Source organism: Ictalurus punctatus, chromosome 3 (assembly GCF_001660625.3).
Source record: "Ictalurus punctatus breed USDA103 chromosome 3, Coco_2.0, whole genome shotgun sequence".
Classification (NCBI taxonomy): domain Eukaryota; kingdom Metazoa; phylum Chordata; class Actinopteri; order Siluriformes; family Ictaluridae; genus Ictalurus; species Ictalurus punctatus.
The window spans coordinates 26,788,247-26,802,879 of NC_030418.2; the positions used below are offsets into that span (position 1 = coordinate 26,788,247).

The 14,633-nt window shown below is 35.7% G+C and overlaps 1 protein-coding gene across 3 annotated transcripts; it reads left to right on the top strand.

Moving 5' to 3' along the window:
• Window positions 1-12,834, top strand: pik3ap1 (phosphoinositide-3-kinase adaptor protein 1). 3 transcript variants are annotated; one of them, XM_053679830.1, is made up of 18 exons: window positions 43-158; window positions 795-847; window positions 1,742-2,167; window positions 2,520-2,755; window positions 3,053-3,194; window positions 4,152-4,294; window positions 4,574-4,700; window positions 4,884-5,080; window positions 5,388-5,556; window positions 5,751-5,828; window positions 6,225-6,509; window positions 6,741-6,803; window positions 6,908-7,104; window positions 7,214-7,286; window positions 8,616-8,783; window positions 9,323-9,393; window positions 9,661-9,764; window positions 11,989-12,834. In XM_053679830.1, exons 2-18 carry the CDS (start codon window positions 829-831, stop codon window positions 12,098-12,100), a joined length of 2,610 nt encoding a protein of 869 aa, XP_053535805.1. In that variant the 5' UTR covers window positions 43-158; window positions 795-828; the 3' UTR covers window positions 12,101-12,834. The 3 variants fall into 3 exon arrangements, with proteins under 3 accessions (XP_017320196.2, XP_053535805.1, XP_017320195.2); XM_017464707.3 differs by lacking the exon at window positions 795-847 and having other exon boundaries at window positions 1-158; XM_017464706.3 differs by lacking the exons at window positions 43-158; window positions 795-847 and adding an exon at window positions 207-743.
• Window positions 12,835-14,633: the final 1,799 nt, after the last annotated feature.

The window sequence follows — 14,633 nt, forward strand, 5'->3', positions numbered from 1 at the left end:
CAACAGCTTACACACAGAGCTGACCTCAGATGGACTGGAATGCTGAGTTGCAAGACAGCAAGCATGGCATCCGTAAAATATTAACCAACTGAAAAGAGTTTCTGTGGAGGAATAGGGGAAAAATGCCCAGCAATCAGGTGCAGGATAGATTAATCCAGGTAATTTCCCATAAAAGAGATCCTCTAGTTACTAATTATAAGCAGTTACGTACTTTTGTCATTAACAATTCTGACCGTTTGAAAGATTTGTTATATATGTATGTTAAAGTGTGTGTTGTTAGTTAAAGCCTGTCTTTATTTATGACTTTATGATTTATGACTTACAAGAAGACCAGCGCACATTTCAGTAGCTATTTACTTTTGAAATCTAAACCTTTCATTACACATTTAAATTTGTAATTCTTTATTCTTTGTTTGTAATTCTTTTTTGCATTGGTCTGCATTTCTGCTGTAGTAGTATTTAACTTTGTATTAGCTTGAGGGAAGTAACAGTTAATACAAATCATCTGTCTTTCAGACAGTGTAGGCAGTTTGTTGAACAGTGTTTTAGGAAGTGACGTTGTCACACACTAGCAGGAAATGGAGAGTTTCTTTTAATATGTGTAACTCAAGTGCTGCCGACTTTCAGAGTTTGTACCACAGAAAAGTAAAAAAAAACTTAATTTGCTAGATAAAGGGTAAAATTGTGCAGTTATAGAACTGGATGAATTTATGAGACTTGGATACATCTCACCGAGACATAAGGTAAGTAAATTGCATAAAAAAAACTTTAACCATGAACTCATTTGTTTACAGGCGAGTGCGAAGTTTTGCATCCCATTAGAACAAAATGAAGACGTCAAAGAAATGTAAATTTTATACAAACTTATTCTTAAGACATTTATTGGGTTAGTTTTGACAGATGTTTTTTCTCCCATTATAACCAGTAACAAGAAAGGTCAAGTAGTGTATGTTAAGATTATTTATCATATTAATAACCAAAAATATATATTCAGAAGTTTAAAAGTTTGAATATCTCTTTCTGAATGTGATGCATATTCTCTAATAACCTGTAAGCAAGCATTTTGCCTTCATAACTTCTTTTATATTGTCTGAACAACTTCTGGATCAATTAGTTGTAATATTCAGACCCCCGTAGCCCACCCCAGCACATTTTTCTAGACATACCAGCTCCACTTGTGGTAACTGTCTTATATTTCCTTCGTCAAAAATCAGTTTTAAGAAGGTGACATCAAAACCTTTCTAAGAATTGCTGCACACATGCACGTCTCTTTTTATTTTTACTTACTAGCATTATTGTTGATAGTGTTTTTTTATGGAATGTTTTTTTCTTTCAAAGACCATGAGAATCGCAAACATAAAAAGAATGTTAGAAACAGTAGATACACAGAGTAATTAATGCACTTTTAGGAATTTACCTATTGATATCAGCCTTGCAGTTTGCTTAGGTCACTATCGATTTTGTACTCTGGGGATTGGACTTATCAAGGTTACACAAGAACAATGACTCTGTTCATGCATTAGATAAAGGTCCTGTTTTTTTAGACACATTTTGTTTCATATCAACAATCTAGCTTCTGGGTTTATGCTACAGAATGAGTTGTATTATAGTCTATTTTTTAGGGATGTGGCATGTGTGGGTGTTGAGTCCAAATGTCTGACATAAGACATAAGACATTTGTACAAGTTGGAACAGATACCTGTACTTGAGAGGAAGAATCATTATAGCTCTCCTTTTGCAGCAAATCCTGGATGCTCCGTCATGTGCTCAGTGTTAATTGTGTATTCTAGTGAGGCCCAGGACTGGGCCTCATACCTAAAGCTCATCCTAGAGACGTCACATCATTTCCCCCAGGATTCTATTTCTTTCTATCTTGTGGATGAAGAACATTCAGTGCAAGATGAAGACTATTCAATTTTTAGCACCAGCCAGTGCATCTTGCTTTTGCTCTCAGCAGCATTTATAGATATTCAAAGTGAACCAGAGGTGCGGAACGCCTTGAAGAAGTTTCTTTATCCACCGAGTAAAATCGTCGCATTTCTGTGTGGCGTCTCTGAAAACGATGACTTAATGGACTGTTTTGAAAACTGGAATAGTTGGAGAAAACTTGATTCAGATGATGAGCCAGCACTATATGTCGCCACAGTCTGTGAAGTTATCGAGAAAGGTATGTATTTCTTTATTACGATTTTATTTTATTTTTTTGCATTCTTAAGGATTTTATGATTTGTCCCCATTGGGGGGGAAAAAACAAACAAACAAAAAAAATAAATAAAAATAAATAAATAAACGGTTCCAAGTATTTTAGAAAGCTAGAACGATTTACCAGCCAACCATCCTAAAAACTTTTGAGGAATTTCTTTTTCCTCAGTGGGTAGTACTTAGGGTTGTAGAATAGCACTTTATTTCCCCCATGCTGGATTTGGCTTTTTTAGTTAGAAATATAAAATGATACAATTAAAGTGATTAGGATTCCACAGAGACTTTATAGACTTATGTGAGAATCTGTTACTTCAAAGAAAACTTGATAAAGTTTGAGGAAGAAGTGACGACTGAAAATACAATCCCATCACGAAAACAAAGTATGGATCAGCCTGATCCAGAGGAATCTCATGAGCTCCATTCAGATCAGTTCCACTCAGCAGAGGAAGATGTGGATGTTTCAGATGGAAACTTGACTCCATACAGGAATCTATCGGTATCAGAAGAACAGAAATCATGCCTTACTGTCCAACCGAACAGAATCCTCTGTGGGGTAAGTATTCAGGACTAATTTTCAAGGCACTGAGAAATTATGATGTTAAGCTTAAAATGTAAAGGCAACACATTTTATTTATTTCTAACTACTTGCTCTCAGGACTATCTGTATCTGACTATCTGCATATCTGCAACATTGAGATAACACTTCTTTTGTCACTATATCAGTTATATAGAAAACACTCAATTTTCCAGCTTGTATATATGCCTATATGAAAATATGTTCTGGGTGCCCATCACTACATTTCTTGACATCATATAATATTGACAGAATAATTTCTCTCTAAATTTGCAGACCCCAGTCGATATTTATATCATTATGGTAAACAAGTTGGACAGTCACGACAGCATCGAAGTGGAGTTTGACTGTGAACATTCAACAAAACGTTTGTTGGGAACTGCTGTGAACGAATATATTGTTACAGTTCAGTCACCTGGTAGGTTTCAGATCTGCGTGAGGAACTTCTTGTTTTTAGTTCCTCTACAAGTTTTCACTTTAATATAATTTGCATTTTATTTTTGGCACTTCTTTGTGCTTACACTTTGAAAAGTTAATTCATGTCATAGCAGCCGATCTGGGTGATATCAAGAGATTGTTATTGTAAATGTCATGACTTAACTCTTTTCTGATCATATCACAGGTATTTTTCTAACAATGATCATATAAGGGATTTATAGAAGCAATTTAGTAGCAAGAAGCTAAAGAATAATAATTAAATACAGAGTTTTCCCAGAATTATGTGTTAGAAAATCTGAGAAATAAGAACTGAGATATTATTACGTCTTGTGTATCTGTAGTCTTTTAATGTACAGTACCGTGCAAAAGTTTTAGGCACATGCAAAGAAATGCTGTAGAGCAAAGATGCCTTCGAAAGAATGAAATTAAATGTTTCTACATTAAAGAAAATACAATAAAGAGCAGTAAACGATGTAAATGAAACAAAGTTAATATTTGGTGTGACAAAAAAAAAAGTAGTCTCAGGTAGAATTTGTGCAGTTTTATAAGGAAATGATCTGTAAGTTTTGCTGAATATCTTGCAGAACTAGCCACGGTTCTTCTGGAGACTTCTGTCGCACTCACTTCTTATTTTTGCAGCCAAACCCAGTAGACTTCATTATGTGTTTTTGTCTGAAAAGTGTCTCTTACATAATATGTTGCTTTCTTTACAGTCATACAAACATTTTTCTGTAACATTTAATTTTGTGCTAGAAAACTAATGTTTGGGAATCTAAAAATTTTTTTTAACTGACTCGATAATGTAGAAGTCATAAAATAAAAAAAGCTATATTTATACTTAACAAAAAATAGAGTGTACAAAACTTTTGCACAGTACTGTACATATTATATAATGCATATATTATATTCTAATACTACAGAGTTGTTATCCTTTCAGATATGCCAACTGGGGAAGTTGCTCTGCATGTTTATAGTAATGAGTCGATTGTATGTTCAACAACTGTGACCTACTACACAGAAATGGAGGAAATTAGCAATTATCTTGAAAAAGTTATGGACCCTGTGCATTTTATGTGTCAGGTAATTACTTCCATTCAGTTCATCAAGGTAATGACTTGACATATTGGGCTGGATAAGGACTTTACACTCTGCTTTATTAAACACCTTTGATTGGTTGAACGACTGAAATATACAGTAAATACATTTCAAACAATACAGTTTGCGTTTCGAATTCTTAAATCCACAGTTTCATTCTCGTTGACTACTTTTTCTCATTTTTAAATACGTTGTAATCATTTTCTAATTTACACCATTATTGGTGTCTTATTGCTGAGATACATGATGACATTTCTTTTTCAGGCATTCAGTATTACATCAAGTGCATCAGAGGCGTTGGATAACTTGTTTACAGATTCTCTCAAAAAACACATGCCTCCCAATGGACTGCAAGTATTTGGAATTAATCAGCTTGAAGAGGAGATTAAAAGTGAGCCTGTTTCTTTTGATTCATTTGCATTAAAAATGGATGACTTTCCCATGTACAATATGTGCTATGACTGGTATGGCACATGGTATAGTTTTTTTAAACTATACGACATAAACGAGTATCAGTCACTTACAGTGAAACTCAATGATTACATATTGAAACCTGCTCTGTTTGGACATTCAGATCAGTGGGATGTGGAACTCCCGACATTACTTCACTTCTCGGCAAAGTACGGATTTAAAAAGCTGACTAGCACATTACTGCAATGTCCCGGAGCCCTTCAGGCCTACAGCATAGCAAACAAAGATGGGGATTACCCTAATACACTGGCCGAGAGAAGTGGCTTTCCTGATTTGAGACAGTTCATGGATGACTATGTTGTAAGTTGCAAATTTACATATTTGTAAATTTGTAAATAAAGGAACCTCATTAGCTGTTTGTGAAGTGACTCAGTAAATGTAGTTGTCTTCATGGGTTATAATGTTCTGTACTATATCTTTTAGCATTACATAAACGATTACTGTGACACAGTGCCATAATCAGCAGCATGCTGTTTTATCAGCAGGAAGGAGAATTATTAATAGCCTGTATTCATATTATTCAATATGTTACGCCCTAATCGCCATTTCACACTATTGATATCATTGTCAGTTGTGTTAAAGCTTTTTGTACTTTGAAACCATCTAGGAGACCATAGACTTGGTCAAGTCTCACATAGAGGAATCCATGGCAACTCCAGAAGATGAGGACATTTATGAGCCAATGGCAAACGCATCACAAGATTTCGTTGCCAAGTTTTCTCTTCAGGAGGACATATACGAGTCCATGATGCAACTCAATCCTGACATGCAGTTGTGTAAGTTAATAACAGCTGTGTACAATGTGTGGTATTGGGTGTCATAAGAATCAGTAAAATCTTAATTCTCAGATAGATTATGATAAAGGAAATAGTAATGATGCATAATTTCAGAGAAAGTTCTGTGACTAAAAATACATGAGTAAAATACATTATGAGTAAAATGAGTAAAATGCATAATCCTTTCTCTGTAGATGAGGACTTGAGCTGTTTGGACAACTCCTTCAATGAGTCGAATTCAGAAGACGCTGCGTTGAGAAAGTTTTTCCAAGGTGAAAGGACAGAAACATGAACAAGACCTACTAACTATAATAACATGTCCTGGTCTGAATAATCTAAAATGTTTAAATAGAAAGTTAAGGTTATTTTTATGTTTATTTGCTTTTGTACTATTTTGACTCTTAATAAGTTAGAATTGCTACATGTGGAACATGATTTATTAAAAAAAAAAAAGAAGGAAATATTGAATATTTTTCCCTAGTACCTGATAGTAGATTTATAACATGTTTATATTTGCAGTTGTGAATGATGTGATATTGCTGCTAACTGGATTATTATCATGAAATGACTATGTAAGCTTTAATGTGCAGAAGCTATGTAACACCATCAGCACTTATGTATTATCTATGATTAGTGCAAAATAATTAACATCTAATGTTTTACTTCAGTAAATGCAGAGAAGCATTCTGAGACAGAAGACAATCTCATAAGTGATGCATACTCTGGTAGAAGACTTGATGAGACGGAAGAGGAAAACATAGAAGACAACATGGAAAACTATGAGGAGGAAGATGAGGAGGACCCATATAAGCTCTGCTATCCTGATGAAATTTATGACACCATAGATGGTGAAGAAAGCTTTGCATCTGTAATTGTGAATCGACCGCCGGCACCGATACCTCGAACACACACCACCTCAGAGCCTGAGGAATGCAAAACCTATATTTCAACAGGTACCACCCAAACATGTACCACAAGTACTACACAAATACACATGTACCAAATACATGCTCTATATTTTTTTTTTAGATATTCAGATTACTTTGGTGTAAACAACTGTTTCCATCAAAATATGAAACTATTTGATTTTGCAGATTGCATTTGATCTGTGATCTGTGTTTTGAATCTCATAAACATCAAACGCATTAAATATTTTTTGTGTTTTAAAATCTGTTTTTTTGCAGTTTTCTGTTCCAAGAACTCATTGTATTCAGAAAGCAACGGCAAAGACGATCAATGTCCTCAAGGTATGTGTTTAAAAATCGTGACCAGGTATGATTTTTAAATATGTTTTTTTTTTACAAGACAGTTAGACTAAAAGTGTAATTTTCCATGTCCTCCCTAACACCAGTGAGGCCGGTCCCAGAGCGAATGCTCAGCAGTACCCACGATCCCTATGCTGGCATGAAGACCCCGGGTCAGAGGCAGCTCATCTCCCTGCAGGAGAGGGTGAAGGTGGGCGCGCTCACCGTGGAGGAGGCAGTGCAGGAGTTTAAAGCCTGGCAGTTTGACCAGGAAAAACGATCCCAGTCCATCCGCTTCCAGCAGGTACTGAGAAAATGAGAGCACTGTGCTCTACATTTTTTTAAATCAGGCAATTAATGTTTGTTTGTGTGTGTGTGTGTGTGTGTGTGTGTGTGTGTATGAACATGTCTAGGAAAATTTACAAAAATTACGAAACAGCATCATCCGACGTAAAAAAGACAAAGGAAAAAGCGGGAAAGCATTAGGTATGACCTTCATTTTTCACAAAGATTTTAACATTCCAAAAAAAGTTATATAGAACTGGTAAACAAATATAATGGGAACCTTCTATATGCCTTCTTTATGCCTTTACAAGGTGCCTCCTTTATAGCACTTTAGTATGAGCCTTCTTTATTCTCATATGACTATGTGCCTTCTTCATGTCAGATTCACTAGAACCCTTTGTATTAGCTTCTTTAGGACCCTTTTAATACCTAGTTTACTAGGTCTTCTCTATTTGCCCATTTTACTAGGACCCTTATATATGCCCATTTATTAGGACCTTTTCTTTATGCCTGCTTTACTAGGACAATTATTTATGCCTGATTTAATAGGATCCTTATTTATGCCTGCTTTACAAGGACCCTTCTTTATGCCTGCTTTACTAGGACCCTTCTTTATGCCTGCTTTACTAGGATCCTTCTTTATGCCTGCTTTACAAGGACCCTTCTTTATGCCTGCTTTTGCTAGGACCCTTCTTTATGCCTGCTTTACTAGGACCCTTCTTTATGCCTGCTTTACAAGGACCCTTCTTTACGCCTGCTTTTGCTAGGACCCTTCTTTATGCCTGCTTTACAAGGACCCATCTTTATGCCTGTTTTACTAGGATCCTTCTTTATGCCTGCTTTACTCGTACCCTTCTTTATGCCTGCTTTACTAGGACCCTTCTTTATGTCTGCTTTACTAGGACCCTTCTTTATGCCTGCTTTACAAGGGACCCTTATTTATGCCTGCTTTACTGGGACCCTTATTTATGCTTGCTTTACTAGGACCCTTATTTATGCCTGATTTACTAGGACCATTATTTATGCCTGCTTTACAAGGACCCTTCTTTATGCCTGATTTACTAAGACCCTTATTTATGCCTGATTTACTAAGACCCTTCTTTATTGCCTGATTTACTAGGACCCTTATTTATGCCTGATTTAATAGGGCCCTTCTGTATGCCTGTTTTAGTAGGACCCTTCTACATTGCCTGATTAATAGGACCCTTATTTATGCCTGATTTAAGACCTTTCTTTATGCCTGCTTTACTAGGACCCTTCTTTATACCCACTTCATGCCCACTTGAATTACTGTTCATTCTTGTAACTGTTCTGTACTAAAATTGCATTCTGCCTTAACCTATAAATGTCTGCCAAAGTAATTAAAGTAACATATTACATCATTAACTTTTAACATTACATCGCTATGCAGATACTCTTCTCCAGAGATACATGTGGCCGCATTTTAACGTCATGAACGTTTTACACAATATTCAACTTTCTTTATCTTCTGTGTCACTTTGTGTTTGTTTCCTGTTTTAAAAAAATTAGATCTGGATATAACTGCTCCAATGCAGAGGAACCTGCACTTTGGATCTCATATGAACGTTGAATGTTCTGTGTATGAGCCAGCACCTCGCTCCGTCACACAACCCCCATCTGCAAACAGACCACCACAGAGAGGAACTTGGCATACAGGAAGTACGTCCAGCACATCTAGTGAGTAACACCATATCACATTATGAATAATTTCTTATTCATATTTGTTTTTTTGTTTTTTATTTTCCGTATTTTTTTTTTTCCAGTTTCCATTCTTTCTAGTAGTACCACCACTATATGCTGATAAACGGTACAGTTACATCCTCTGGTATATGTTGTGCTATGTTCATCTTTGTCAGTGTGACCTCTAATTGCAATCTGCATATAACAATACAGGAAATGCTGTTTTGCATACTTGTATTTCTTACACACCCTTACACCACAGAAACATGTCCTAAGAATGGTTTGCTATCTTAATAATATCTGCTCAGTAGTGCTTCTCTTGTCACTTATGGATATGACAAATAGCATATCATTTATAACATATTAATGTTTTACAGCCTATATTTTGTCCAGCATATTATGTTTTTGGCCAACATGAGTTTTTTGAGAACTTCAACTACATAAGGCCAAGAACAAAAAAAGATCAACTCTCTAAAACAGCTATAAGAATAATAATGGTGTCTGAGTTTCACACATTCATGGGTTTCTCTAAACAGGCAGTGGAAGCAACAGGCTGAGCACACTGAGCACCGTCAGTAACAGCAGTGGGGCAGAAGGTGAACTAGAGGTGAACACAGTCTCTTTACCATGGTCTATAAGAATAATAATGCTTCCTAAAGTCTCTAAGATGTCTACATTAAATAAAACGTTATTTTATTTTGTTTTATTTTATGTTGTGTTATTTTATTTTATGTTTGGGGAATCATTCATGGTGTATAATAATGAAAACCCAACATTTTTAGGATGAAGTTTTCTCACATCATGTGATCTTTAGGAAATTTGCAGTATGATGTCAGGTATCACTATGAAATCATGTTTCTCTTTCTGCATGAAGGAGCCTCAGGAAAATGGTCCTCCTCCACCTCGCCCACCCCGCCCAGCAGCTGAAACTCCGCCCACACTCCCTCCTCCCAGAGTCCCGCCTCGCTTACCTGAACGGTGTGTACTTTTACATATCTGCATGTCCACAGATTCAGAACATTTCAGAACATGAGGGATAAACATGATTCATTTTATGGAATCAATTTCTTTCATGATATTTTCTTAAAATTTCTACCCAGTGACAGATTAAGAATGATTGGACTCAAAACAATGTGGGGAAATTCACAAAACTAATATTTTCTCACAGCAAGATATACACATCTCAAATACATGTGTGAGTGTTTTTATTTTATAAACCACCTGGTGAGCAACATGCAGTCAGGAAGTGGCAAAAAGAAAGCAATGTGCATACAAGTTCCTCAATACAGACCTCTTTAAACTTAGTTTAAAAAAACGGACTAGACACAGAGACTATTAGACCAAAATGGTGAGCTAATATTCTTCAATGTTGGCTATAAGAATGTTATTTTAAATGCTGAAGATTTGTACTAGTTTAGTTCAAGTATAAATGTTGTATGAGCTGCGTGCCTGACAGCTGTGACAGGAAGCTCTGCTTAGTGAAGAGAAGTTTCAAACTTTCCTGTGTGGTAAACCATAATTAGAATCAGATTCTCTTCCAACCACAAGCTGAACTACTATAGGATGCAACTGTACACTAAAATATTTTTTTCACCTTTATTAATGATAACCTAAAATGTAATAACGAATGTATTGCATCCTATATTCTAACGTATTATATTCTACAATTTGAGTAGGTTGTGTAATTGTGGTGCTTTTGTGTGTTTTGAAATAGGAACAGGATGTTGTGGTTTTAACTGAACTTACTGTAGACATACTGTAGATAAACCTTAATTACGTGATGTAATAATAATGAGAAAAAATTATATTTTCAACTTTTTACATTAAAAAAACAAAACAAAAACAGTTCTCTAACAATAACCATTCTGTCCAAAAAACAAACAGACCCCAACAACCTTGGATAATAAAATGAAACGGAAACAAGTTACTATAGAATTGACAGGAGCTGTAATGAGGTCTTGAACTGCTAATAGTGGTATGACTGGAAGTCTGATGATAACATATAGGAAGTTTGTTCTATATTTAAAATGCATGAAACAAGAAGCTGCCCCCTCAGCTTTATTTCAAAACACCCACTTAAACAGCTTTGGAAATAAGTCTTTTAAGGCACACCTGTTGATATACTGTGTAACGTAGACATATAAAAAATGTATACATAGGACATACATAAAGGTTTTAAAGTCATTAGTTTTACACACTATGCAAAGTTATGTTGAGTTACGTCAGCGGTATAAAAAATTCTACCGCACATCCATATTTTATGACGTGATATCAAACTCAAAGATCCATGTTATGCACACAAATATTTAATATACTGTACTTACTCCTTACTGAGAAACTACTGAAGTAGTAAAGCTCAGTGATATAAAAAAGCTTCTTAAATATTCTAGCATTAAAATAATTTCAAACTCACACTGCCATAAGAGACATTTTCTCATGGTCTGTTAAACTAACAAACTAATGATCATGGCCAGATAACCATTGGCCCTTAACCTGCAATTACTGTACTTGTTTTATGTCCTCTTTCAGTTGTAATTTTTAAAAAAAATAAACATAAAACCGTACATTTTAAAGAGATGAAGTTGTAATATGTTTCAGAAACTGTCATGTTCGTTTCAGTGTTTAGCTTAAACTAATTTTTCTGGCTATGTAAGTTATTAATCATCATCTTTAATACAGTTATTTATTTATTTATTTATTTTTTTAAAAAACTGGATTAACAATTTTGCTTCAGACTGAATGATTGCTTGAAAAACAGCTGTTTTTTTAAAAAAAAATTTCTTTAATTTTTATTGACTTATTTGCAAGGTATATTTATCCTGAGCCATGTACAACTGAGGTGAGACACAATCAAAGCATACTATATAGCTGAGAAAATAAAAGATAAGGTTCTTGCTCAAAGTTTTGCATTGTCTGCTTGTAATGCAGAAATGTACACATATATGAAACACATAAAAGCAGCGTCTTTTAAAATCAACATGACATTTTCTTTCAAAGTTTTATTCTCTTACTGGTTTTCATATAGGTAGTGCTGGTGCCTCAGTGGTTAAGGCTTTGATCAGAAGGTTGAGAGTTCAAATGAAGTTACTGCCAAACTGTCATGACTGGGCCTTAGAGCAATAGAGCTTAGCTCTATTGTAAGTTGCTTTAGATGGAAGTGTTTGCTTAATGAGTAAATTTAAATATGCCATTTTATCTACAGGTATCCAGACAGCATGCTGAATGAGCGTTATGTATCAAATCCAGCTCGTCTCTCCCACACGCCTCCTCACAGACCCATCCCTCCACCACCCACAACACGACGGCCATGGTGATCTCTCCTTACACATGACTTGTGCTTACTATTATGTCACTTTTGATCAAACTTATGGAACTCAAATGTGTAAAAGACTTTTCATTATGAAGAAGGCTAAAGCCTGCCATCTGGTGGCCATGAGTTTTAAAGGACAGCTGGAGGACTACCGCAATGGAAACCTGAGTTAGTGGTGCTCAGAAAGGCCTTGGTGTTACGTTCGTCTTTTGTTATTGTTCTTCAATATCACACATCATGCCTAAAATCAGATCGATGTAAAATAACAGTAATTACTAAATTGATCTTAACATGTTGTTAAATTGATCACTGGTTCTGATTTGATTAAATCATTTTATCATATCCCAGCGGCTTTAGTAAACTAGGATCCTCAGGTTATTTACAGCTTTATAAGCAGTATATAATGTTTTTAATCCAATCGAATCACTATATATATTTTTTTGTATTCAGTAATAGTCCTATAATAACCTTTCACATCTTACCAGAAATGTTTCTGTCTCCATGACATGTGAAGTGGACAGGAAACTAAGCAGGAACTGAAAATGACTGATGATTCTAACAAATGGAAGCTGATTTAACTTTATTGTTCATCTGCTAGTCTGTGCAACATCATTCAAATGAACTGAATATAGCTTCAGGCTTTTCTTTTCTGAAAGAAAAATATAAAGAAAGCTGTATGAAGCAGAGACAGTTCCTGAACATTATTTTCCTAAGATATTAAATATGTAAACAAACATCTATATGCTCTATTAGAAAGTTCCTCACAGGTTCTTTTAATGGTTAATGGTTTCAGATTTCTAAAGGAGATGAATATTTTCTGAAAGAGAAACCCCCTGTTGTAGGGTTCTACATAGAACCTTTAAAGATTCCCCCAGTGGAACAAAGGTTCTTTAGGCTGCTTGGGGATTTACAAATCTGGCTGCTTCTACCAAGAAGTTACAATTGGGTCATTGTTGGATCTTCTAGCAGAACAATGATCTAAAACATCTAAAGTCCATATCGACACAAACTTCATGCAAGAACCAGAGTCATGGTCTTGCCAGTCACCTGACCTAAACCCCTATAAAAACATGTGGGGTGGGCTGAAGCTGTCCACAAGAGAGGTCTCTAGAGGATCTGGAAAGATTGTGCATTGAGTAGCAGCCTTGCTCTTTATTTTCCAATCACATCAAGCATTACTGGAGATGACTCAGTGGTGGTATGTTGGCAAAGGAAGGCTACACAAAGTACTAAATTGGAGTGCCAATAGCACACATGGATTTGTTTAAAAATCTTTGGTATAAGGGTGTTTATTTTCTTAAAATAAATTTACTAATATATATATATATATATATATATATATATATATATATATATATATATATATATATATATATATACACACACACACACACACACACACACACACACACATATATATATAGCTGCAAATATTCTATGGTACTTTAAAATATCCTATGGTTTATCCATTAGGGGGAGAACAGTTCAAGGTTTAAGTGGAACCCTACAATCAGAAACAGTTAAGAATGTGTCACTTTTCAAAGAACTGTTTCAGTTCCTTTTCTTTTTGTACTTTTGGTAAGACTTGAATTGGTCATGCTTTATGTAAAACAGTGTACCACACATATACAGTAGGCAGCCATCTTATAAGAGACTTGTGCCAAGACTGATTTGATGCATTGACATTTTACCCATGGTTACTATACTAAATACTAGTATCAAGTGCAATAGTAAAATATTCTGTATTCCAACAGTTTTAAAAATGTATGGTTTTATTTTTTCAGCTGAGCTGTTGAAGGTTAAGGGCCTTGCTCAAGGGCCCAGCAGTGGCAACTCATGACCTTCCAATCAGTAGTCTAATGCCTTAACGAGTGAACTACCAATGAGTGGCACAAGAAGTTGCTCACATGTCTAGCAGCAGTGAACAACAAGATGCTACTCTGTGTCCTGTAAACAACCTCCTTTAACATTTGTCAAGTAAGCCCAGAACCATTCAAGCTCCTCACACCTACACCAGAGACCAGGCAAAGACGTGTCACAGAAGCTCTGTTTCCCTGGCCAGACTTCATACTGTGGTCCTTCTCTCTGCTCCTTGTGTACATCCTAGAGCTTACAGTACCCTGGGAAAATGCTATGAAAGAAGCTGATGAGCAAAAGAGGCGAGGACGCCAAGCAACATGGATATATCCATCACTACAGGTAGGCTGCAAAGATCTGTAGCCATGTCTACATCCAGGCTTTTAAAAGACCTGGGAGTACAATGCCAGTTCCATCGTCAAGCCATCAAAGCCCTCTCCAAAGCCACTTAGAAGAGCAGCCAGTGACTCTGGATGAAGAGGAAATAAGTGTAAGGGGAGTTAATAACCTCAAAGGGAATTGTAGTGGGTTCATCAGCAAAACAATAAAGGAGACGGGTGCCATCTTGATAATCATGAAGATGCCATTGCCAGCTTCAGTGCAGAAATTCTCAGGACTGTAAAAGCTCAATCTAATTAACAGATGCATGGTGGCTTAGTGGTTAGCATGTTTGCATTGCA